The sequence below is a fragment of the Pinus tabuliformis genome, chromosome 8 (assembly GCF_031772625.1).
Source record: "Pinus tabuliformis cultivar Carrire ecotype Pingquan chromosome 8, CPIR1, whole genome shotgun sequence".
Classification (NCBI taxonomy): domain Eukaryota; kingdom Viridiplantae; phylum Streptophyta; class Pinopsida; order Pinales; family Pinaceae; genus Pinus; species Pinus tabuliformis.
The window spans coordinates 1,902,171,112-1,902,199,086 of record NC_142294.1 but is presented as its reverse complement, the minus strand read 5'-3'; the positions used below and the strand labels follow the sequence as shown (position 1 = coordinate 1,902,199,086).

At 35.9% G+C, this 27,975-nt stretch overlaps 1 protein-coding gene across 2 annotated transcripts; it reads right to left on the bottom strand.

Annotated features, from left to right (window-relative positions):
• Nucleotides 1-5,735: 5,735 nt before the first annotated feature.
• Nucleotides 5,736-16,902, bottom strand: LOC149244020 (uncharacterized). Of its 2 annotated transcripts, XM_089374714.1 has the most exons (9): nt 16,593-16,901; nt 16,201-16,359; nt 10,347-10,885; nt 9,226-10,228; nt 8,964-9,137; nt 8,523-8,843; nt 6,833-8,182; nt 6,551-6,613; nt 5,741-6,461 (listed from the first exon to the last, which is right to left on the bottom strand). In XM_089374714.1, the coding sequence occupies exons 3-9, from the start codon at nt 10,820-10,822 to the stop codon at nt 5,922-5,924; spliced, it is 3,927 nt and encodes a 1,308-aa protein (XP_089230840.1). In that variant the 5' UTR covers nt 10,823-10,885; nt 16,201-16,359; nt 16,593-16,901; the 3' UTR covers nt 5,741-5,921. The 2 variants fall into 2 exon arrangements, with proteins under 2 accessions (XP_089230839.1, XP_089230840.1); XM_089374713.1 differs by having other exon boundaries at nt 5,736-6,461; nt 8,523-9,137; nt 16,593-16,902.
• Between the last annotated feature and the right edge of the window lie 11,073 nt (nt 16,903-27,975).

Here is a 27,975-nt window from a genome sequence, read left to right as displayed (position 1 = left end):
TGATCTGCATATGGTGTTGTCAGGAATTTTGATATCTGGAAGATCGCGAACTGCCTGATATTTGCAAGCTTTCCTTATTTGTGAGAAGCTTAGATGTCCCAACCTTCGATGCCATAACCAGTGCTCTTCATCCTTGCTTAGATAGCATTGTTGTTGTCCTTCATCAAATATGTATAGATTATTTGGAGTTCTTTTTCCTTTGAGAACTGTTTTACCTGTATCAAGATCACGAACAAGGCATCCATTTGATCTGAATATAACCTCGGTTCTTTGATCACACATCTGGCTGACACTTAGTAGATTATGCTTCAATCCATCAACAAACAAAACATTTCCAGCCTTAACATCTTCTTTTAAAGGAGCAATACCTTTTCCTTTTATAGTTGCAGGAGTATCATTTCCAAAAGAGACTTTCTTTCCCTTTTCTAAATTAGAATAAGACTCAAGTTTTTCTTTATCACCTGTCATATGCTTTGAACATCCACTGTCAATGTACCATAGATTTTCTTGTCCTTCTGCATAAAATGCTATCCCACATCTTTCTGTTTGAGGTTCCTTTATTCTCCATGTTTTGGTGCCTGAGGCTTGTTCCTTTTTCTGCTCTTGTACCTTTCTTTCCGGAAACCTGCTTCTGCATTCAAAGTCTTTATGTCCAAAATTATTGCAAATAGAACATTCAACTTCATTTTCAAGAGCTGAAAAGTTGTTATAGGTCCTTTTTGTAATCCCTGTCATACTTCTTTGTTTTTGAGCTTCCCTAGTCATGATTGTTTTATACGCAACACATTGAGCTGCTTTGTGACCAAAGTTATGGCAAGAAAAGCATTGTCCATTGAAGAAGCTTCTGCGATTATTGGATCTACCAGCCAACTGATTGTAATTTCTATTTTCATCTATTCTTGAACCAAATTGAGGAGATTTTACCTGTGGCTGGTTGTGGCTTTTGTTCACCCTTAAGCTGGATTGCCCCTGATAGTTTCTGTTTGACATTTGTCCCTGCTTTACCTGATGATCTTCCTTGTGCTCTTGCTCATTTCTTCTTGCTGCATCAAGATAACTTTTTGAAGTGGATGCTTGAGAAGTTTCTCCATTATAGCCCAAACCTGTCTTATTTAGTGGAGACCGCTGCACACTGATAATCTCATCCAAAGTTTCAGATCCTTTGACAAACTTGAGATTAATAGTTTTTGTTTTCTCAATTTCTTTTCTAAGACCAACAATTTCACCTTCTAATTTTTCAAGATGTTTTTCCTTTTCATCAATTTGGAATTGTAGAGTATCAATAATCATGTTCTTTTCTTCTATGCATCTCTTGAGTCTAGTAATTTCATCATAAAGGTTATCCACATCTACAGCATCCTCATAATCATCATCTTCAAATGCCATTAACAACCTATATTTATTACCTTGTTCATCTTCATCACTGTTTGATAAGCCATCACTATCTTCATGGGTGTAGTAGCTTTTCTTATTTGCGCTTTGTTTCTTGTTCCATCTAACTGGTTCCTTTCCTTTATCCTTATAAGAGCATTTTGCAGCATAATGACCTACTCTTCCACAAGCAAAGCATTTGAAAGGTAGCTTACCTCTGAACCTTCCAGAACCTCTTTGAAGATTTCTGACAAAATTTGATTCTTCTTCCTCTTCTTCTGGATCATGGCTTGCTTCATAGTAATCTTCTTTGCCTGATGCTTTAAAAGCAGCCTCCCTTCTGTCTGATGGTCCTCCCTTTCTCATTTCATAAGCAGTTAGAATTCCATGTAGCTGAGACATAGTAAGAACACGGAGATTTTCTTTTTCTTCTATTGCAGATACTTTGGATTCAAACTTGGGGGATAATGATCTTAGAATCTTTTGAACTACTATGGACTCCTTTACTTCTTCACCCAAATTTTTCATACAATTAACAATCTCATCTACCCGAAGAAAATAATTAGCCACACTTTCATCATTATACATCTTGAGAGTCTCATATTGAATCCTGAGAGTTTGAAGTTTAGCTTGTTTTACCTGTTCATCTCCTTCATAGCTTGTGATCATTTTGTCCCATATTTCTTTTGCTGATTTGAAGTGCATTACCTTCATGAATTCTGTTTGGGATATACTTCCTAATAGAGTACTGACTGCTTTTGCATTTGTTTCATACTTCTTTTTCTCAGCTGGATCTGTAGGAGTAGCTGAAGGAAAAGCATAGCCTGTTTCTACAATGTCCCAAACTTCAGTACCAAGAGATTGAAGATATGCAGTAACTCTTACCTTCCAATAATTGAAGTTTGTCCCATCAAAAACTGGTGGCCTGATTGATGCTTCTCTCTCGTAGTTGCTCATGATGAACGATCTACCTTCAAGCGATCAAGCTTTTCTGAAGGACCTGCTCTGATACCAATTGTTGGAAATAATACTGAGAGGGGGGGTGAATCAGTATTATTAAGCAACAATTTACCAAATCTTCCTTATTTGATCTTTTGAATTATTCTTGCATATCAGTACCATAAAATAATGAGCTTGAATAAAGAAAATAGACAGTCACACCAAAGAACACAAGATGTAAGGTGGAAACCCAATGCGGGAGAAAACCACCTGCTGCAATATGTCTCTATCTTCTTTCAAGAAATTCTTTTACAATGATTTTGTACTGGTGCAGTCCTTTACCAGCACGCAGGCTGCAACCTGCAGAGAGCTACAACTCTCTCTCGTTTTCCAGTTTCTCCTGGAAGGGAGCTACAACCCCCTACTTCTTTTCATGAAGAATCAAATGATCAACAAGTATATAACAGATACAGTCCACTACAGATATCAGATCAGTAATTACAGAAATAACCCAGAACACCTTATGAACAGAAATATACAGTCAACAGATCATCTTAAGACAGGGACGCATATTTTCTTTCTGTGGCCTGCGACTGGACGCAGTCTACCCTCCGCTGTTCTGCGTGCAGACGCACTGTTCCTCTATGCTTTGCTGCGACCGGCGCACCCCGAAACACTATCGCGCCGCGTCTTTTGCTTCAGAGACGCACCCAATAACACAGTCGCGCCGCGTCCTTTGCCTCAGAGACGCACCTGAGCCTTTACTGTACTGCGTCCCGGCGCACTTGCCCTTCACTGAACCTGCGTCCCTTCAGATATAAAAGATATGAGGACTTCAGAACCAACCCAAACACTCAGATCCACAGATCTGATCATGCGCCATAGAGATCACAGTCCATTAGAAGATTCGCCCTCATAGATCTGGACTAGATCTCACCAAAAGATATTCAACCAAGATGATGCTTAATCCAAATGAACTCCTTTGCTTTATATAGGCAAGCTTCTCCCCAAAACATGGAACAATACCACGAGCCGACACCATAGAAACACAAAACCGTCGGCTAGATACCACGCAAGAAACCCCCACGTGCTTTTCTCTGCCTTGAAATGTGTGCACTGGGCGGACGCACCTCCTGAACGGCTGGCCGGCGTCCGTGGACGCGGGTTCTGTATGGTATACCTGCGGGGACGCACTTGCTGAACATATTTCCTGCGTCCTTCTTGATTTATCACCTGAATGGGTTTGCCATCAAGGACAACACCTGAATCATAATGCCAACAACACTGTGGATCTAGATTTTAGTAAATGACTCCTTTTTCTTAACATAATGGAAGCATTTAGCGCAAAGAAATTCTAGGATATGCTATAGTTAGCATATCAAGGTAATGAAAAAGTGAGAACTAACTTCAGGAGAGAGTTTGAAACATTGAAGATGAAGGAAACAAAAAACATTGACCAATTCATGGTGAGAGTGATCAAAGTTTTAAATCAACCCAAGACTCATAGATAGATGATTAAATTTTCTTTAAATCCTACTTAAGAAGATTGAGATGGTTGTCATTAAGGAGTCAAAAGATCTATCCAAACTAACAATAGAATAATTTATTAGATCCCTTTTATCACATGAATAAAAAAATCAACATGGAAGAGGATTCCTTAGAACATGTCTTAAAAGCTCAGGAATCCACTCATAGAGGTAGAGGAAGCAAATACGAGGTCAAATAAGTAGAGATAACCATAAAGCAAAAGAAAGAACTATAGTAGAATAATCATAACGATAAAATCTGAAGCCTAGCCACTCTCAAAATCAAAGGGGGAGAGGGAAAAGATGAACAAATAGGTCTAATATACAATGTTACTACTACAAAAAGTATGGACACCATGAAAGTGAATGCAACAACAAATAGTTAAATATAAATAAGGACAAAGAAAATGTCTCCAACATTGAAGAACAAACATCTATGTCAACGTTCATGTCATGGAAAATAAATGAAGAAGATCACAACAAGGATATTTGGTTGCTTAGAAAATAATTGCATCAATCACATGTAGGTAACAAGAAGTGGTTTTCTAACATTGATAACTCTACTCGACTTGAAAGTACTTTAAGAGATGATTCTCATGTCAAGGCCTTACGAAAAGGTGTCGTGTCTACCCTAACTAAGAAAAATGAAAAGAAAGATATTCATCATTCATTTTATGTACCAAATCGTAGACATAATTTGCCAAGTATCGGACGATTGAGTCAACATGGTTATCGTGTCATATTTAAAGACTCCATATGCACAAAATTAGATAAGACACCTAGTAGAAGACCTATTGAAAATGTTCAAATGACCAAGAATAGATTGTTCCCATTGAATTTGAGAACTGTAAATATGCTACAGTCATATGCACAAAATGTCTCAAGCATAGATGAGACTTGGTTGTGGAATTTTAGGTATGGTTGCATACATTTTAGGATTCTTAGTCTCTTGGAAAAGTAATCACTGTTTAAGAGACGACCCCTATTGAATGAGGAAACCAACACTTACAATAGTTGCAATATTGGAAAGCATCAGAGAGATAGTTTACCAAAAGCCTTGTACAAAGCCAAGAAGTATCTAGAACTTATCCACATAAATGTATGTGGACCTATGCAAACTTAGTCCATTGGTGTAAAATTTTATTTCCTAACATTTATTGCTAATGTCAGCCAAAAAAATTGTGCATCTCCTCAAAAACAAACAAGAGACACTCACAAAGTTCAAATAATTTAACACTAAAAGAGAAAAGTAAAGTGACAAATATATCAAAGTTCTCAGATCAAATGGAGGAGTGTATAACTCAAAGGAGTTCACAATTTTTTGTAGACAGTAAGGAATTAAATGATAATTCACCACAAGATATGCACCATAATAGAATGGAGTGGCTTAAAAAAAGAATTATGTCATTATATACATGGAAAGGAGTATGCTTAAAACTAGAAATCTATCTAATGATTTTTGGGTTTAGGTTATTTCTTATTCAATCTACATATCAAACAGGTCTCCAGCAAATGGTATGAAAGGTAAAGTACCTCGAGAAGCATGGAGTGGCACAAAATCAAGTGCTTCTCATTTCAGATTTTTTTTTTTTTGTATTTCCTATGCACATGTCACATAAGAGCTAAGGAAACTTGATTAAAGAACTGGAAAATCCATTTTCATTATGTACAATGAATAATCAAAAGCCTACAAACTATATATTCCAATCACTAAGAATTTTGTGGTGGGAAGAGATGTAAATTTCTTGTAGTGATCAAGAGAATGAAGAAATGTATAGTAGAAATCCATCTCTCTTAATAAATGAATAGGTGAAAATTTAAATATAGCAAGTCACTCCACCAAGAATTTAGAGGTTACAGAAGTAAATACAAGAAGATAGTTCTTCCAACATAGAGCCAACAAATACATTGAAAAATCAAAGAATTAGTCCTTCCAATTGTGAATCAAAAACTTAAATTAGTAAGAAATCAACAAAATATGAGCTTAAGGGAAATATATGTCATAATGGAACCTATGTGCGATCATATAATGGTTCAATCTCCACTCATTAATGACCCTTTTATCGACCTAATTAGTGACGCAACTCACCAAGAGCTTTTGGGTGCAAATTTTTCCATGATTTTCTTAAAGAAGACGCCCGACATACTGTAGTCCGACATACTGTAGTCGGGCATACAGTAGTCCGACATACAGTAGTCGGACGACCAACATAGCCCTCCCACCAGAACTTTATCCAATTCACTTACACTCGCATCGCACTCAAAACTCAGCCATAATGTACGGGTATTATGGACCAATTTCGAATATTCCTCCAACCATTTTGAATATGGATTCCACATAAATACATGAAGCCTTCTTCCACCGCTCTCACTACCCTTCGATATCCACAAGGGGAAGTCACTGTTAGAGCCAAATGCCACGCGGACTGAATATCCACCGACATCATTGGTGATAAAGCACAATATCCCACGGGACTGATAGATAAAGCTATGCGGACATTGCAGTGTCCAATAGCGTTGGTTGGAATCCTGTGTGCTAATTGTATTATTACACACAAAATTCAAGCTTTCAAAGTGGAAAATAGATTGAAGTTCAAACATATTCTGCCGAATTTGTCCTTCGTCCTGCACAAGCATTTCAGTTGACCCATTCAAAATCCAATTTAACTATGCTTCAAAACAATTTAGTTCTTTTAAAAAACTTGAACACCCACCATCTCATCATCCACTTTTCCACTCAACATGAAATTTGGTAAACGGCCGTCAGGGGCCGAGTTCTGCACAAATTTGACAAGTTCCATTAGAACAACAAAATCTATAAATTGTAATATTGTTTCAAGTTAGAATGAGTTAAGACACTCATCGATGGACCACCACACATTGATTGAACACCACTAGAATACTCAAGGTTTCTTAATTAGCAGAGAATATTACAGAAATTTAAAATAAATAAATTATATGTATTAATGTTTGGTGTAATGAGCAGAGATATTCACCAAAAAACTGCAGACTTCTTCCCAGAAATTTTTTTTGTCTGTTGAAATCTTTAGACAATTCAAACATTTTAGGCTACTCATTCCTTCTATTCGCTTCAGCTTCCAACACCTCTCTGCTTCAATCTCTTCCACAGATATCAGACCTCGTACACTAAGGGTTTCCAGCGCGATGCAACCATTTACGTTGAGAAATTTAAGGTTCAAGAGACTTGAAAGGTTCAGTGTCTCCAACTGCAAGCAGTCTTGCAGGTTCACTCTTACTAATGTTGATGGCAAGCCGATAATCTGCTTTAACCAACACCTCTCTGCTTCAATCTCTTCCACGGATGTCAGACCTCCTACACTAAGGGTTTCCAGCCCGATGCAACCATTTATGTTGAGAAATTTAAGGTTCACGAGACCTGAAAGGTTCAGTGTCTCCAACTGCGAGCAGTCTTGCAGATTCACTCTTACTAATGTTGATGGCAAGCCGATAATCTGCTTTAACTGAATATTTTCTGAAAGATTAATTGTTTGGAGCCGGGGGTAAACACCTTCAGCCATACATATCTCCGATATGGATGTTCTCTTCAAAGTGAGATCTCTTAGAACGCCCATGGTCCGCTGATCCTTTTGAAAACTGAAGTTTTCTATTGGACAAAAATCTACTGCCAAAAATTGGATATTCGGCGCTAAAATTCCTTCTGGTGAGGGGCACTCTAGACGGCGGCATCCCATCACAATCAAATCTGTTAATCCTCTCAAACTGGCCACAGAACGTGGTAAACTCGTCAACTCTGGGCTCCCTATTCTCAGTTGTTTTAAGTTGCCGAGTCGTTCCACCTCCTCGGGTAACTGTGACAAACAGGTAGATAGTAAATTCAGATATCTCAGATGCCTTTGATATGGGATTCCCTCTGGCAAGGCTACCAATTGAGCACATCCTTTGAAGTCAACATACTCTAGTGTGGAAATTCGTCCCAAAATATCCGGCGGGATGAACAGATTCCGGCATCCTCGTAATGCCAGATACTGCAGATGCAATAACTTGGAGAATGATTTTGGCAGTTCTGTCAGATTAGTGCAATCAGATAGATCTAAATGTCTTAACCTTGCAAGTTCCCCAAAATTAACTGGAAGTGATTGTAGAGATGCTAGATTTGTTAACACCATCTTACACAAGTATTCCAATCCAGTCCATTTTAGGAAACTGATTAGATGTGGCATGCCACCTTGCTGGACGGCAGACGAGCTATAATTTTCTGAAACTTTCATCGAATGTCCGGCATGGAGCGTCGAGCTGCTGCTCGAGGTACTTGGAAGTTCGTACTCCATTCCGCTAATGTTCAACTCATTTAAGCGCGAACATGGCTGATTGCAAACGATAACGATTTTAAAAACTCTTAACATAATGAAATCTTGGATCTGTCAAAGTAGAGAGAAATATGAAATTGGAATATTTTTAACTGTATTTATGCTTAATAAATCGGTCCGTATTTCAGATTATACGATTTTTAAAATTTATATGAATATGGAATCTTGGATCTGTTAATATGGAGAGAAATTTGAACATGGGATTAATGTATTTGTCTATGCACAATACATCCACAAGTGTTTAAGATTATGTCACAATACTTGTAACTGAGGTCGTTAGTTTCATTTTCTCATAATAAAAGACTCTGCATTAATTGAATCGGTCAAGACGTGCTACCTTACTGAAATTGTGATCCATAGAAGTCAGATCAAAGTTTTGGAAAAACTGTTCGATATTGTCTCTATGACACTGAAGTTCCAAAACGCTCAACTTTGGGAGACGAATGAAAAGATGAGAACGTACGGACCCAAACCGGAAATTGCGCAAACGAAGCCATACCAATTCAGCCGAGAGCTTCAATGATACCAGCAGTGACGACAAATCTACAGGGAATTCCAGCACGAATAGATGGACACATTCGCCTCTGAAACCGACGAAATCCGATAAACGCTCATCTTTCGAGGTGCGAATTCCCCGCATTGGTAAATGTGATACGCCCTGACAATCAAATAAAGTTAATAAAAGTGGAGCAACATACTGGATTAGGCTTGTTACCGAAGGAAGGCCAATCTTTACGACAATAAATATATGAATACTGCTAAAAGTAATCACGCATACGTGGGATTTACTCAATTCGACTATATCATTGGTGGAGCCAACCCGAAGCGGTTTAAGCGTTGGCAACACGGGAAACTCTTGTCGGGCAATATGTCTGGCCAGTTCCCTAAGGTGATCGTGCATTGCAAGTTTATAACCCCGATACTTTACGGAGGGATCATCGTCGCCAATCATCTGAAGAAACAAATTAAATTAAATAGTTACGGCAAAGGTAAGATGAGAAGGTTTGTAAACCTAGAAGAGACACGTATATAATACTTACTGGATCCTCCGGTTTCCTGCATTCAATTTCATCATCCGACTGAACGTCATAATGGAAGTCCACAAGGCATTTTTGATGGAGCCTTTCAAGGGAGTGCACGATATTGCTGCCGTATAATCCCTCCAACACTCTAATTGCTAATTCTGTCTCTTCTCCCACCAAGAAGCAGCCGATGTCCAGAAATGCTTCCTTGTCCTCACCGTTGAGAGCATCGTAACTAACTTTTAGTGTTTGTAGTATATCCTCATGCAGTGTTGTAGAGAACCTTTTCAACTGCCGCTTCCAGTAATCTTTGTCAGACTTGCCAACAAAGTGTGCCCCCAAAACTTTTAATGCCAAAGGAAACCCCTTACAAATTTCCAAGAACTCCTCCACTAAATCTTCGAATTCTTCGGATGCTTTCGATTCACGAAAAGCATGTTGGCAGAAGAGCTCTCTGGCGTGCAGTCTATTTAATGGCATTACATTATATAATAAAGTGTTTGCGGAAGAACGGCTCAGTAAACCTCTATCACGAGCTGTGATCAATATGAGACTCCCACACCCCACTGAATCAATGTCAATAAGACCATCTATTTGATCGATATGATCAACATCATCCAAAACAAGGAGAATGCGACAATGTCGTAAAAGATGCTTCCCAATACCGTCAATATCCTGCAAATCCTGAGTATAGCCAAGCAGATCAGAAAGGAGCTTCTCTTGCAGCTTAGCCAAATCTTTTGTTCTGACATTAGAAAGAAAACATGACTTTCCATTAAAACTTAGACGTCTCAGGTTGTATAGATATTTAGCAAGAGTTGTTTTTCCTATTCCGCTCATTCCCGCAATCCCCACAATCATTGTGTCGCTGACATCGCTTTGTTTCAGAATTTTATTGATCAGGGGATGCTCCGCCACATGGTCGAGGCCGACTGGGCATTTGGCGACATATAATGATCCCCATTTAAATACCTCTTCTAACACTTTTCGCACAATATCCTCCAAAATTTCCCCATAGTCACTGAAAATGGCATACAGAACAGATATATTGACTCATTATGGCTAGAATTGAGAATAGTAGATAGGAATTTTATATATCAGTTAGATTCTGTAAGAAATGAAAAAAAGAATGTATTCACCTTTCGTTGGGTTTGAAGAATATGCCAGAAATATCCGCGGCCTCGCTGAGGGTCTTCTTCCATTTTGTGATCTCTTCCGTGGAGACTCTCCCTTTGCTTTGGTGTTGATCAAAGGCATTTTTATAACATCCGCTCTCAATGTGACGAAGGTCTGCAGGCTGAACACCACAGAACACCGGAATAACCTTCCTGTTGTGCTTATGATATGATCTTAAAATCCAGTACAGTTCCTCCAAGCACCACCACGATTCAGCATAGCGCTCAGAAAAAAAGGTAATGTGAACATAGGCACTCTGAATGGCGGTGTGGATTGCATTTGAGATAGTATCTCCCGTGCGAATCTCATCCTTATCGAGGAAGACACGCAGCCCGTGGCAATTTGTGAGGCGATTATAGATGAGGCTGGCAAGGCTTTTCTTCAGATCGGGCCCCCTGTGATTTAGGAAAACGTGGTACGCACCTGGCTGTTGCTCCATTATAAGTATGACGTCCTGCAGACAGAGATGTGTTGTCCCGATTGAAGACGAGGAACGCCTCGCCTGAAAGAGAGATCGATGACAGCAATGAGAAGAGATGGACAAAAATGAGCATTGATATTATTGAACGAGTAAAAATACGGTTTACCACGTTTAATTGTGAAAGGGAGCTAACTTTATATTTAGCAGTTAACTTGTATCTAAAATAATACTTTTTTTGAATAATTTAGCGTCATTCTCCGACATCCCACAGGATTAATAGAACATACTATCCGACACTTCCACAGCATGTATATCGGCTATGTAATTTTTTTTGTTTTCAAACTTAGCCACGATAGGCTGAGCAGGTTGACAGAGGAGACACATACCTCTGTTCACGGCTACTAAATACTAGAGCACGAGAGTCGGTAATATTTTACAATTTTGAAAGAATTCGACGTTGATGCAATGCAACAATCACTCTATCAAGAGGGTACTCTGCACTTATTTAAAATGAATTAGAAAATATGAATATAATTATTATTATTTACACTTATTTAAAATTAATTAGAAAATATGAATATAATTATATTATTATTTTTCCATTTTGGTTAAGATTTATTTTATTAGTCCATGCCTTTCCGGTTAGGGATTATAGTAATTCAAGTGTATTAATGTGTTAGGATTATAATAATCTATTTTGAACTATGTATTAATGTGCATTTAAACCAAAATTTTAAAAATTATATAATGTTTTAAAATTATTATAATAATTTTAACCAAAATTATTTAATTAAAATTTATGGTTTGAAGTCTTATTTGGCCTCTTACCAAATCACCTACACATATTAGCTTATATTAATTTTGTGTCTAAAACTATTAGACTTTAGACATTACTAACTCTTTTTTTCTTTTTTGTTAGGGGGCAAAAATGTTTAGCCATAAATGTTTAAATCCATTAATTTTCCATTTTCTATTTTCCATTCTTTCCCTGTTTATGACATCTAGGCTTGATAACCTTCCATCTTGATGACATATGTGCTTTATAATCACTTGTCATTTCACATCTTTGACATCATATCTGAAAATGCTTGGCAAACACGAAAACTACTACACTGCTATAGTTAATGCAGTAGACAGGATCCTAAGATGTTCCTACAGACTCAATCTCAAAATGCTTGGCAAACACGAAAACTACTAGAGTGCTATAGTTGATGCAGTAGACAGACGATCCTAAGATGCTCCTACAGACTCAATCTGTTGCAAGAGTTGCAAGATATGTAGTTTCAATTCCAAATACAGGAGCAACATCACCTGTATAACTATCCTGATTGGCCAAATGTTAAGGAAGGAAGTGGAATACCTTCTATTAGAAAACACAACAACTTTTGCAGCCGCAATCATATCTTGGTAATTTCGTAACCTGGTAATTTTGTATCCTCTCTTTGGTGTAAATTGAATGATTGAGCCAAGATTGTGGTAATTTCATATCCTTCTCCTTGTATCCTGGAAATTTCATATCATTCTTCTTTGTGAAGTTCACACGCAAATAAAGCAAGTCAAACTTTGGGATGGGTAACAATATAATTCACCACCAAATATACACCATAATAGAATGGAGTGGCTAAACAAAAGAATTAGGTCATTATGTAATGAGTATGTTTAAACCTAGAAATCTATCCAACGATTTTTGGGTTTAGGTTATTGCTTATTCAATTTACATATTGAATATATCTTCAACAAACAGTGTGAAAGGTAAAGTGCCTCGAGAAGCATGGAGTGGCACAAATCAAGTGCTTCTCATTTCATATTGTTTGGTTGTATTTTTTATGCACATGTCATAGAAGAGTTAAGGAAACTTGATAAAAAGAAGTGGAAAATGTATTTTCATTGGGTGAATAGTCAAAATCCTATAGACTAATCCAATTACTAAGAAGTTTGAGATGTCACAGAAGAGTTAAGGAAATTTGACAAAAGAAGTGGAAAATGCATTTTCATTGGGTACAATGAATCTTCAAAAGCCTACAGACTAATCCAATCACTAAGAAGTTTGTGGTGGGAAGAGATGTAAAAGTCTTGGAGTGATCAAGAGAATGAAGGAATGTATAGTAGAAATCCATCTCTACTAATAGATGAAAGTTAAATATAGCAAGTCCCTCCACCAGGATTTCAAAGGTTATAGGAGCAAAGACAAGAAGATTGTTCTTCCAACACAGAGTCAACAAATTCAGTGAGAAATTAGAGAATTAGTCCTTCCAATTGTGAGTCAAAAACTTTGGTAAGAAATCAACAAAATATGAACTTAAGGGAAATATATGACTAATGCGATGACATGGATCGATAAGCTCATTATTCCTTATTATCCTATCAGCCTACTTACTTTGAAGAGGTAATGAAATAAGAGTTTTGGGTACAAGCCATGAATGAAGATATTGAAGCTTTTGAAAGGAATGAGAGATGGAATCTTGTTGATCTCCCAATAGATAAGACCAACATTGATTCTAATTGGGTGTACAAGAAAAAATTGAATGAGAAAGGCAAGGTGGAGAAATATAGGTTAGTTGCTAAAGGATTTGCTCAACAACTAAGTATTGACTATGGTTAAACCTTTGCTCTAGTAGCTAGGTTTGATACTATTAGAGTTGTGTTATTCATTGTATCCTAGATCAAAGGCCAATTTACAAGATGGGCATGAAGTCAACTTTCTTAAATTGGCTAACTAGAAGAGGAGTTTTATATAGATCAATCACTAGGGTTTGAAGTAAATGGCCAAGACTACAAAGTTTACAAGTTGAAGAAGGCCCTATATGGTTTGAAGGAAGCTCCAAGAGCTTGGTATAGTCAGGTTGGTTCATATTTACTCAACAGCCAGTTCAAGAGGAGAAATAATGAGCCCACTCTCTATACCAAATTAGATTAAGGTAAAATGATTATAGTGTATTTATATTGATGGCATTGATATATACCAGGAATCTATTGATATATTATTTCAAAATTGTTATGAAAACATAATTTGAGATAGCAAAGCTTGATCTCATGGAGTATTTTCTAGGAATTGAAGTCAAGTAATATGCTTAAGGGATTTTCATATGTCAATGAAATTATGCTACAAATATCTTAAAGAGATTTAGGATGGACAAATGCAAACTAGCAAAGACACCTATTGCCATCGGAACAAAATTGAACAAGCTAGATGATGGACCAATAGTTGATTTAACATTATATAAGAGGTCTGTAGGCAATCTCATGTAAGTTACTACAACTAGTCCTGATGTTATGCATGGAATTGGTTACATATCTAGATTTATGTTGTCTCCCAAGGAATCTCACTTGAAAGTTGGAAAAAGTATTTTGATGTATATTGCAAGTACAATTGATTATGGATTTTGGTACACAAGTTCTAAAGACAACACACTTGCAAGATACTCAAACAATGTTTTTGCTAAAAATATTGATGATACTAAAATAACCTCAAAATACTCTTTTCATATGGGCACAAATTTGATCTTATGGATTTCTAAGAAACAACCCATTGTCTCCATGTCTTTTATGAAAGCAAAAGATGTAACAATTACTATCGTAGCATGCCAAGAAGTACGACAAATAATACTTTTGAAGGATATTACACTTGTAGAAAATGAACCAACTTCCTTTTTTGGTGGCAACAACTCAACAATTGCATTATCAAAGAATCATGTGTTTCACAAAAAAAAAAGCACATTAACATTAGTTGTCACATTATTCATGCAACAATGGTGACATATTTCCTCAAATTTGAAGATATAGAAATCAACTAACAGATATTTTCGCCAAACCTATAGAAAGATTTCATATATATATGAATGGACAGATTTACCTTCGCTTTATGGCTAAAACGTATTCACAAAATTTATCCATAAAAATACAATTAATAAACTAACTATCTAAAAATAAATAAAATAATTAGATAAATTCACCCTCATAGCTAATAAAATATTTATTAAAAATTAAATAAAATATCTGTCATTTATTCATTTAAAGAAAAATTATTGCGTGAAAATTAACATACAAACTATTCTATTCTGTGAGCTAAAGGCAAACAGGATTGAAACTTTTAGCATATTTCAGAGTTAAAATCTTTGAAAAAAATAATTCAAATTTTCGATTTGTAACTTCACATTTAATTTTTAATTTGGAAAATTAAATTCCAAATGTTATAATGACCATGATTAACATTGCTACACAACTTTTATGTGTCTCAATAATTTGCTCGCCTCAACGAATCAGTGCCTAATTTACCTCTACTAATTACAATATGTCATTCTTTCAGAGGATTATGGTTTTGAAGGACCCTATATCAGAACACAAGTGGACGTATCCTTTTTACATCTGCATGTTACACTGCGTCATTCGTACGGAGGCATATATTCAATGGTTTTAAAAGATTCTATTTGAGAACACGGGTGTATTTGTTATTATTCATTGGATTAACAAGATTTGCTTTACTGAGTTTAGAGATTTATTTTATAGTTTAGGTAATTTATTTAAAAAAAAATTGAATTTGCAAGTAAAGAAATTGAAGCTCTATTTAAAATGAATCTATGGAGGTATTAATATATATCGAATAAAAATGAGAGCAAGATACGAGACGAGAAAGCAGACTCCTAAAATTAATTTGTTCGACATGCCCCGAGTCAAATATCTGTAAGAGACAATTTGTTTCAATGATCAAATTTGCTATTTGTTTAAGCTATACTCTGTAAATTACTTTGTTTGACCTGCTCAGATTCAGATATCTGTCAGAGGATATGCTCCGGTAATCAGATCTGTATGGGTTCACCTTATGTTTTTAATTACAGTTTACTCTAATATTTCTATTATTTTTGCAGCTCAATTTTGATTTGCTCCTAAGCTTGATACTATCATCCATGACCGAACTGCACAAATTGATATCCGTTTCGTTCAATTAAAAAAATCACCACTCTTTTGAATGAAAAACAGCTAACCGATGCAATTGTGAATTGATAAGTACTTCAATGTCTACAAACCCTACAAATATCCTGCTTGCCAATCCAACCTACAAATCTATACTGTTTGCCAAACAGAGTATGCAGTTAGAAGCACATGTCCAATCTTTTGATCGGCAATAATATTGGAGAACAGCCACAACAACAAAAACAAAATGGAAAAAAAAAAACATAAAAACAGTGCCTGATATTGTAAGCAGAACTGAGAAAACCCCAATATGGATAAATACTCCACGGCATCATACAAAATGTCCAAAATTAATTGGAATTAAGAGAAAGAATGAAGATAATTGTGTTCCAGATCATACAGATCCCATAAACAAGGCCCTTCGGTACAGATTCAATAAGCAATTATTACGAGAGATGTCTATAACACGCAAAATCTGAACTTACAGATCACCGCTGTTTCAAGTCCTGCCGACGGTTCCGTTGCCCGCGATCGGTGGAAGTTGCACGGATTCGAACCAACCAACGTATCCAGAATGTGCAATCCATTGGAAACTTGCGGAACCGGCCGTCAAAGAGTTTGCAGGGGCGCTGGAGACCACGTAGCTGAAATCAAAAAAGAGGGTTGCTGAAATCTTAAGGCAAAACAGAGGAATCTTACTCGTAAAAAGAATCGCAAGACAAAACAGAGGAATCTGACAGGCAAAAACGAAGGTTACAATCTGATCTCAAACGGCAGAAATAAAACTTACAATCAGAAAAACAAGAAATCTATGGAGATCCACAGACGGCACACAATAACAGGAACATATCAGTTTCTGATTTCGAAAAGGGCATACCTTGTTTATGGAACAAAAGCTCCAGACCGACAAAAGAGGGTCCACACGGCGCTAAGTTAAACCACAGTTTTCAGCAAACCCACAAAATGTACAAATATGTATATATATTAAATCAATATGCTTGGAAGGGCCTGGAATTGTAAACCAAAGCAAATGAGAGCAGGTGGAGGCGAAAGAGTGGACGGAGAATACAAGCTCAGCTCGTGGGGTTGTAAAGCTCTTGCCGCACCTATTTGTTGCCCTCTATATCCAGGCAATAGGAGCTATAATGAATATAAAGCAAAGCACAGCTACCCAGACGAACTAGGAAAGTGGCTGGTAGTAGGGTTGGAAACTGAAGACAAAATATTACATCAAATTAGACGCTTCTTTTTACAATTTTATTAATCATTTTGTACAGATTCAAATGAATACAAAGCCAATCACAGATGAGGAAGGTGGATGGTAATAGGGCTGGAAATTTGAAAACTAAATACTATATCAAATTTGATGATAAGAAAAATTTATCAATTATGTTAAACAAAGAAAAAGATTTATTTTAATGGATTAAAAAATAAAATAATGATGATTGTTTGAATGGAATTTTGATCATATTTAATAAAAAATGGTTTAATATAAATTTAAAATTTGATTGTTAAATGGAATTTTGATTATATTTAAAAAGTTATATAATTTAAATTTAAAATTAGATTTTCTAAATATTTGGAAAGTGAATAAAATAATTATAATTAAAAAAAACAAAAATTACATAAACATGATATCCAAACTAACATTTAAGTTATTGGTCATAGATTTTAATAGCTTCAAGTGAGGTTTATGAACATTCATTTTGCAAGTGTATTGTTTTTATTTAAATAAATAGTTTCACATTGTGTCAATGGTCACTATTCTAGATTCAAGGATGTGTACTCTCAAATTTTTGTTTCTTTAATGAATAACTAAACCATTTATTTTATAAATTTGAGAAAAAAACAATGAGTGATAATATGGATAAGATAATGGAAAATATTATATATTTGGAAAAATTGAATGCTATAGAAGTTTTAGAATAGGAACCAAGCGAACCATGTTAAAACTATGTTTGTGGTTATTAATGTTATAAAAGTCTTATAATAAGAACCAAAAGAACCCTTTTAGAGTATTAATAAAAAGCATGATGAAAAACCCTTAGCAATTAAGTGATGAATAAATGTGTATGGGTAAAAAGGACGCTGATTAAAAAATATATAAATAATTTAAAGGATCAACCATTTTGTATTTTTAAAAACTTAATGATAAAAAACTACAACAAGTTACCCATCAAATTCCAATGGCAAATGAAATTCCACTACGGTAAAAGCCCTCCAAAGCACTATGACGCATGGTCTGCAATGCCTTGCATCCTCTTTACTCCATTGAATATATAAAGAAAAAGAAACAAAATAGTGTATGTTTCATTTCGCAATCATTGAATGGCTAGATGTTGGAAAGGAAGAGGAGACAAAGCATAAAATTCACACATAAAACACGAGCTGTTGCTCTTCTATTGATCACACAAGAGATGATCCTTACAATGAACCCAGTGAAGCACTTAACTGACTCTCTAATTTTAGCACTCCACATCCAGGACTAATTACAATTTCTAACACTCCCCCTTAATTACGATGGTATGACTCAGCATGATTCAACACAACTTAACTATCACATAAACATGCCTGCTGGTCTATGTCTCAGCTAGGCTTACAATGACTCAAGACTTTCACAATTTTCATTTTCTTTTTTTTCTTATTCCAAATTTTAAATCCTCAAAATTGTTTATTTACTTGTTGTTGCTGCAATTTTTCTTTGACTTGTCTTGAACTTGTTATGGAAAGTAATTGGATCATGTATTCTTCAGCTTCCTCTTCAAATATTCGTTCAACTATGCACTGGTGCCATAACATTGCATCTTCAAATTGTCTTCTTTGCTCGTCATATTCATGACTTTCTTTCTGCCATATTCCTTGATAGCAAAATGTTATCTCTTCTTCGCTCCATTGCTGAAAAATGGTTTCAATGCATTCATCTTTGTCTTTAAAAACATCCATATAATTATTTTCACTTTCATCATCATCATTAGGTCTTGCTACATTTTTTCCTGTAATATGCATCAAATTTATTAACAAATTTGTTTTCAACTTTTTCGTCCATGCTATTTTGAACACTTGCATATTCAAAAACAATGTTAAAAACATCTTTAATATGACTCTCTTTAGTGAGAGCTTCCTACTCTACATCTGCCTTCTTTTCAACTCCATGGAGGTTGTCTTCCATTGTTATGTTGTTGGTGGATATTCTCATAAAAAAACTCTTCAATTAATTTATCATTTTCTTAATCATCAATTGTTTCTAGATGACATACTGCTTCATGAACAATTCCAACTGCTTTATATCTTGCTGCTATGGTGGCAGCTTCAACTTTTAATTCTTCATCAAACATGGCATTTATCATATTGCCACAATCAATTCCTGTTTCAAAAAAGAAACCACACATATCATCAACATAATGTTCATCCACACTATGGTGGGATATCTGAGCATGCATGTGCTTCATCAAATCCATTAGTTGCAGCTAGATTCACCAATTCACATATAACTTTTCAATCATCATCCACATGTGTCTCATCACAGTGGGATTCACCATCAACTGCCTCATCCACGTTACAGTGGATTCCTTGAGCATTTATATGCTCTTTCTCTACTTCACATACATAGGATAATGCTTCTCTCTTTGCAATTTTTGTTGCATCATCTTCATCCATATGCATGCTTGCATAATGGGTCTTAATTGTATGGTATTGAAAACCATCATCCACTTTTGAGTGGGATTCTCCAAGCTATGTTTTCCTCCCAAAGTCTTCATCATCTACTCTCAGATCTGCAACTAACTTCTTTGCTTGTGACATAACCTGATATTGCATGTCACTCCCCTTTGCACCAAACTCTACTTCCAGGAATTTCCATGCTTCCTTGGAAGTTGTAGCTTTTGCTACCTTGCACAAACACTTCTCATCCAATGCTTGTTTTATAAAATTCAATGCTAAAACATCACATACGATATCATATGGGTTATTAGATTCGTACTCCATTAACTCTGTATTTTGAAGAAAAGTTAACATCCTAGTAGCCCAATGATCAAAATATTCACATGTAAACATAGGAGGTGGTAGCAAATCAAAGCTACACAAATCACCCTCGATTTCTTCTTTGTCTTATGCTAGACTTCTCAGTTCCTTGGTTGCGGCCTGAACCTCTCTAACCATGGCAATGATCCTTGCCTCTTCTTTTTGATTTCTTTTCTTAGTTTTCTTCAGTCGTGCTTTGCGACCCATGACTGTTGTCATTCCTTTTTTTTTATCACTGTTTTCTTCATTGCATGAAGCTATACTCCATATTGCCCCCAAAATATAGGATTTTCAATATGTGCCCCCATAAGGCACAATCTTCACAACAAACGTTGTCATGTTTAACAAAACAAACAAAATATTTTTATAGATTGATAAACTTTGCAAAGCCCTAAACTCTCTTGCCAATAAAATATTTTTCTTTATTTAATTTTCTTTTAATAAAAAAATCAATTAAGAAATCTCCCAAAAAGCTTCTTTATACGTGCAACTTTTCCCAAAAAAAAAATCAAAAACCCTTTTTTCAAAAAACCTCTAAGTTCTCATAACTCATTTTCTAAACTTTTTAAAGCCTTGCTTTTTTTTTTTTAAATACCTTCTTAAAAAGGGCTTTAATAAACCCTTGCGAATATGTTCTTCCAAAATCTTTAAACCTTATAAAACTTCAAAACTTCCGTAGCCCTTTAAAAATCTCTCAAAAGATCATTTAAAACCTTTACGTGATTGTTGAACATACGTAGTTGCTTTTCCACGTGCCTTGGACTTGAACTCTTTTTGTGCTCGAATAAAAAACCTTCACCTTATAGTCTTGATGGTATATGAAAACTTGACTTCGAATTTTAAAACCTTTCGTCTCTCGTGAGGATTGCATGCGATTAATGCTCCACATGCACAGGAGATCAACGTTAGTCTTTAACGTTTCAAAACTTCACGGAAACCACGTGCATGCCGGCGTAAGAACACGACGAGTAACGCGACTCTTTGTGACTCTGAACACGCGGTGTATAACGGTAAGATGTGTTAATGCTCAAATACTATGAGAATAAATATGGGCGGATCCTATTTCCACCTCTATTACATATTTAATGCGCCCTGACATGTGGGGGCGATAGCGATATATAACGCGCACCGTCATGACTGGAGGAAAAAAAAACGGCGCGCGTTATATTTCGCTATCGCCCCCACATGTCAGGGCGCATTTAATATGTAATAGAGGTGGAATTAGGATCCGCCTTTCTCCTCTCACACGGATTGTTATTAATTTGTTCTTCCTCATTCTGATACTAATTTGTTGGAAAGGTAGAGGAGACAAAACATAAAATTCACACATAAAACATGAGTTGTTGCTCTTCTATTGATCACACAAAACATGATACTTACAATGAACTCGGTGAAGGGTATTTAACCTTTTCCAACTAGCGACTTGCCTAAAATATCTTAACATGCACACACTTAACTTAGTTAACTCACACTCTAAATATGGACTGCACTTAACTCTTTATCCATCACTCAACTTGACTCAACGCTCAACACTTAACACTCAGTGAACTGACTCTCTAATTTGAGTTAACTCCACATCCGAGATGTTAGAATTTCTAACACTCCCCCTTAATTACGACTGCATGACTCAACATGAATCAACACGACTTAACTATCACATAAACATGCTTGCTGGTTTATGTCTCAGCTAGGCTTACAATGACCCAGGACTTTCACAATTTTTCATTTTCTTTTTCTCTTCTTCCAAATTTTAAATCCTCGAAATTGCTTATTTACTTCTTGTTGTTGCAATTTTTCTTTGACTTGTATTGAATTTGTTATGGAAAATAATTGGATCATGTCTTCTTCACCTTCCTCTTCAAATATTCGTTCAACTATGGACTACTCCCACAACGTTACATCTTTAAATTGCCTTCTTTGCTCTTCATATTCATGACTTTCTTTCTGTCATATTTCTTGATAGCAAAATGTTATCTCTTCTTCACTCTATTGCTGAAAAATGGTTTCAATGCATTCATATTTGTCTTAAAAAACATCCATATCATTCTTTTCACTTTCATCATTAAGTACTGTAGTTTTTTTTCCTATAATCTGCATCAAATTTATTAATAACCTTACTTTCAAATTCTGCTCCCATGCTATTCTGAACACCTACATATTCAAAACCAATGTTAAAAACATCCTTAATATGACTTTCTTCACTGAAAGCTTACTACTCTACCTATTCCTTCTTTGTCTTCTTTTCAACTTCACTGAAATTATCTTCCATTATTATGTGGGCAGTGGATATTCTCATAAAAAACTCTTCAATTACTTTATCCAGCTCTTAATCATCAACTGTAGCTAGATGACATACTGTTTCATATCTTGCTGCTACAGTGGCAACTTCAACCTTCAATGTTTCATCAAACATTGCGCTTACCATATTGTCACAATCAATTTCTGTTTCAAAAAAGAAACTACACATATCATCAACATAATGTTCATCCACACTGTGGTGGAATATCTGAGCATGCATGTGCTCATTGACAATTTCAACTCTACCAAATCCATCAGCTGTCGCTGGATTCATGAATTTACATATAACTTTGCAATTGTCATCTACATATGTCTCATCACAATGCGATTCACCATCATTTGCATCATCCACATTACAGTGGAGACCTTGAGCTTTTATTTTCTCTTGCTTTGTTTCACACACAAAAGCTTCAACTTCTCTCTCTGCAATCTTCGCTACATCTTCTTCATCCATATGCATGCTTGCATAATGAGTTTCAATTTTATGGTCTTCACAACCATCATTCACTTTTGAGTGAAATTCTCCAAGCTCTGTTTTCCTTTCAGAGTCTTCCTCATCTACTCTCAAATCTGCAGCTGACTTCTTTGCTTGTGACATAACCTGATGTTGCATGTCACTCCCCCTTGCACCAAACTCTGTTTCCAGGAATTTCCATGCTTTCTTGGAAGTTGTAGCTTTTGCTACCTTGCACAAACACTTCTAATCCAATGCTTGTTTTATAAAATTCAATGTTAAAACATCACATACTGCATTATATGGGTTATTAGATTCATACTTAGCTAACTCTTTAGCTCTAAGAAAAGTTAGCAGCTTGATAACTCAATGATCAAAATACTCACTTGTAAACATAGGAGGTGGTAGCAGATCAACGCTATACCAATCACCCTCGATTGCTTTTTTGTCCTCTGCTAGACTTCACAGTTCTTCGGTTGCGCCCTGAACCTCTCTAACCATGGCAATGATCTTTGCCTCTTCTTTTCGATTTATTTTCTTAGTCTTCTTCAGTCGTGCTTTGCGACCCATGACTGTTGTCATTATTTTTTTTTGTTTTGATGATGATGATGATGATAGTGGTTATTGTCCACTGAGACCAAATTGGTCTATCGGACCTATAATTTTCTTAGTTTTTAATTGTCTGGATCCTCGTCTTTCTTGGCAAGATTGGTGCTGTAGCTTTCTTTTTTTTTTCTACGGTCTTCCAACTTCCTTTATCTTGCATCTCCTTCATCTCTTCTGGTTCTTGGGACATTGGTGTCTTAGCTTCATGATCTATTATGTTCGTCCTTTTAAAGATAGTTGGAGAAGAAGTTTGGTCTAGGAGATCTGCTTTGCTGTTAAATGAAGATTTATTTTGTGCGGTATTTGAATCCTCATAACGGTTGATGCTTGATGGGTTGTCGAGTTCACTTTTTTGTTGTTGGGCCGGGCTTTCTCTCTGCTTGTCTTGAGAGTTGTTTCTTTCTTGCTTGATTTCTTGTGATTCAGAGTTTTTTCTAGAGTATTCTTCGTTGATGACAGTGTAGTGTTCTTTTTGTGCTCCTTCCCACTATGTAGATCTGTGTTGGTTTTTTCTAGCAGAATTTTTCTGGGAGGCTTTTGGGCAATTTTTGGTTATATGGCTTGTCTCAAAGCAGGATCGACATCGGAAGATGACACTTTCATAATCGAGTTTCTGGTTCCACACATAGTCTTTACTTGTTAGGTTTATTTCCGCTGGGAATCCGGCGCTGAAGTCCATTTCCACACAAATGCGTGCATCGATGGTTCTGGCATATTCCTCTGTTTCTGGGCACCTGCAGTGAAATTTCCCAATTACATTTCCAATTTCTTTTAGCGAGGAGAGATTCTAGAGATGCAAAGGTAGGCTTGGCAATCTCACCCAAACTGGTGCTGAGGTTATGAACATTGTTGAGGGATCGGATGATGGGTTCCATGGCTTCATGAATAGGCCCGAATTTTCCCAAAACCAAGGGTCGGAATCTAGAATACATTGTCTGCTTTCAGGATTTTCAAAATCTACTATAAAGAAAACCCTAGCACAGGAGTAGATATTAATTTCAACAGAAATGACAGGCTTCCATACCTCCGAGATCTAATTGTGGAGAGCTATCAGCCGTGGCCAAAAATCATTGAACCGGCAGATTAGGGCACTTTCAGAAAACTTCAAAGCCTCATCAAATGAGGCGTGGACCACCTGGACAGTGGGAGCTGGGGCTTCAATGATGATATGGGAAGGAGCTTGCCCTCCAGAAGCGGATGGAACTGAGCCAACAACTATTTTCGCGAAGCTGGGAGCCATATTTTACTTGCCTATAGAAACCAGTGGCAGAGAAATAAGGCAGAAGATTAGATCTAGATCTAGCTACAGAAGATTAGATCTAGAACCTTGCTGCAGAGTTAGATCTAGATCTAGTCGCATAAGATTAGAACCCAGCCGCAGAGTTAGATCTAGATCTAGCCACAGAAAATTAGAACCCAACCGCAGATAAATAAGACAAAAGATACGAAATCCACCTTACTCCCACTAAACTGGAAAAAAAAAAAGACAATGGAGCTGCGGAACCCTAGCCCCCTCAACTCGCTTCAAAGAGACACCAACGACAGCAACCAAAACACTAGTCCCGCCGATGACGAACTGAAGCAGCAGGGCTGCGACCCTAGAACCCAGTGGCAGAGAGAAGAGATCCGCGGAAGAGATTTGAGGAAGCTGGAAGGGATCTGTGGAAGGGATCTGGACTGTGAACCGGAAGAGATGTGCAAAAGAGATCTGGAATGTTAAAAAACCGAAAGAGATTTGGAATGAATAAATAGTGTGACTGTCTCATGTAATTCTTTTAAACACCATTCTCGGCGACGACGAACCGAAGTAGCAAGGCTGCGGCCCTAGAACCCAGCCGTAGAGAGAAGAAGAGATCTGAGGACGTCGGAAGAGATCTGTAATGCATATGAATTACTTTTAAGATGTATTTATAATTGCTTTCTTCATTGCATGAGGCTATATTCCATATTAGCCCCAAAAAAATATGATTTTCAATATATACCCACGTAAGGCACAATCTTCACAACAAAAACTGTCATGCTTAACAAAACAAACAAAATATTTTTGTAAACCAATAAACTTTACAAAACCCTAAATTCTTTTACCAATAAAATCTTTTTCTTTATGTATTTTTCTTTTAACAAAAAAATCACTTAAAAAACCTCCCAAAAACTTCTTTATACTTGCACCTTTTAACCACCCAAAAAAAAACTTTTTCAAAAAGACTTTAATAAAATATCAACCACTTTGTATTTTTAAAAATTTAATAATTAAAAACTACAACAAGCTATCCATCAAATTCCCCATGCCGCAAGTGTGCAAGGAAGACGTTACCCATCAAATTCCAGTCGCGAATGAAATTCCACTACGCTAAAAGCCCTCCGAAGCACTACGACGCACGGTCTGCAACGTCTTGCGTCCTCTTTACTCCATTGAATATATAAAGAAAAAGAAACAAAACAGTGTACGTTTCATTTCGCGATCATTGGATGGCCAGATACTCTTACATAAGATTTGCTCAATCTTCTGTAGTTTAGTTCCATCTATCATGGTTGAGAATACAACAAAATTCATTTGTACAGTTCCTTTCCTCTTCATCAATGGCCGGGTGGCGGGCCCAATCATTTACATAGTATTTTTGATTGAACGGCTAAAGGGATAAGAATAATTGGATTGGTAAATTTATAAATGTGTGTTTTTTTTTCGAGGTTTAACATTATAATTTAATAAATAATAATAAGATATTTTGAAAGATTGGAAAATATTTTTATTTATTTATCTAATCTGAGGCTAAGGTTTAGTTTTTGATCTTATCATGATAATGAATCATATTTGATGGTTCCAAACTTGTTTATTAAAAGTTTTTAAATGTAAATTTTACCTAAAGTCTTTTCAACATTCATAATATGGATCACAAAAGCTTAATTCAGATAAGATAATTATTTATTTATTATTGAATTAATTAAAAGATTGAAATGATTATTTTTATAAAGTTGTAAAAAAAATCAAAATAAATTAAATATGGTGTACATTTTATGTGTTTATTTTGGAAAAGGGTTTTTACTATTTTAATCTAATTATTTGGATGGTGGAAATTTAATCTCCATAGAATATTTTTAGTAATATATATAAATGAAAGGTTAAAATTTATCATAAAAGTAATTGTGTCATTTTTGGTTATTTAATTAAAAGGATTAATTTTTAAAAAATGACATATGAAGTGAGTTTTAGAATATTCTTAATAGTACACACAAATCAAAGTTTGAGATTTATTCAAAAATGGTAATGTACACGTTTTTCCCACTTAATTAAAATAAATAATTAAAACAAAATTTTCATTGTGAAAAAGTGGCATATGAAGTGAGTTATACCTTTATGGGCAAGTGGTATTCCCACATAATCTATTTAAAGATCACATATTAAGAATTTCCATAATAACTTTAGTTCGTGGGCGATATCCTGCCTGGTTGGGACGGCACGATATTAGCCTCCCCACCCGAGATGGACCAACCGAATATTAGCCTCCCCACCCGAGATCGACCCACAACTATTGTAATCTTTGGTCGATGTAATATATTGTGAATATTGTACATTACCAGGATTAATATAGCTTCTTCAGAAAATCTTACCCCCTCATTTAAAAATAAAAAATAAAAAAAATCTCTATAATAAAATGGAAGTGAATTTTCAAAATATTTAGATTTATAAAATCTCCATAATAAAATAAAAGGAATTTTATGATATCTAGCTTCCTTACCACATAAAATATATCATGAAACAAAATTACAAATATTTTTATGATTAATATGAATTGGTGCTCATCCATATTTACCAATAATTACACTAATTTTAATAAATTTTTAACAAACCAAAACTATACCTAAAAATAGTCATCATTTTTAACAAACCAAACTATACTTAAAAATAGTCATCAAATTCAATAATAGGTAGATCTCGAATTCAATATATTTTGATTAATCAATTCAATATATTTTGATTAATCTATTGACAAAACTGAGCACGGGGTCTGTGAGACAACTGAGTACGGAGGATGTCTGAGGGGATGGATAGTTAGGATGTACAGATTATGTCTAGACTTTCACATCCCATTCACCAAATCCTTACCAATGAAAATTTGCTAGGATTGTGAGGATATCGTGCCTTTCACTCTCTGTTATTTAAATCTATAAAATGCCGCTGCTGCTTTATTGAAGATTTGATCCACCATTTAACATATCCCGTGCGCAGCTTCAGATTTGGCCACCCTTTCTCGCTCTTTTGTGATTTGATCCACCATTTAACATATCCCGTGCGCAGCTTCAGATTTGGCCACCCTTTCTCGCTCTTTTGTGAGCTAATAAACCAAGGTTATGAGGTTACCTGCTAATGTTCTTTAACTTTGCTAAGATATCGATCTATTGATTGGCACAGAAATCCTGTGAGTTCACAGTTTGGTTAAGAAGAGACGAATTCTTACAATCGTTGCGTCACTCTGACAACAACCCAGCATTCTTTTGTGAGCTAATAAACCAAGGTTATGAGGTTACCTGCTAATGTTCTTTAACTTTGCTAAGATATCGATCTATTGATTGGCACAGAAATCCTGTGAGTTCACAGTTTGGTTAAGAAGAGACGAATTCTTACAATCGTTGCGTCACTCTGACAACAACCCAGCATGATAGGTATAACATCCAGCCAGCATGATAGGTATAACATCCAGCATGTAGGCGTGAATCGAACTTGGGTGGACAACAACCCAGCATGATAGGTATAACATCCAGCCAGCATGATAGGTATAACATCCAGCATGTAGGCGTGAATCGAACTTGGGTGGAAAGGGCATTATTGCACCGTCCCAACCACCCGGGACACAATGCAGGTACTCGGTTGACTTATAATTGC

Bases quoted from the DNA above. Each gene is read 5' to 3' on its own strand.
- LOC149244020 (XM_089374713.1), bottom strand. From the start codon at position 10,822: ATGGAGCAACAGCCAGGTGCGTACCACGTTTTCCTAAATCACAGGGGG. The intron at 6,614-6,832 runs GTGAATATCTCT...AAATTTGTGCAG, and splicing joins AAGAAGTCTGCAGTTTTTTG to AACTCGGCCCCTGACGGCCG. The intron at 6,462-6,550 runs GTGGGTGTTCAA...ATGCTTGTGCAG, and splicing joins GAAAAGTGGATGATGAGATG to GACGAAGGACAAATTCGGCA.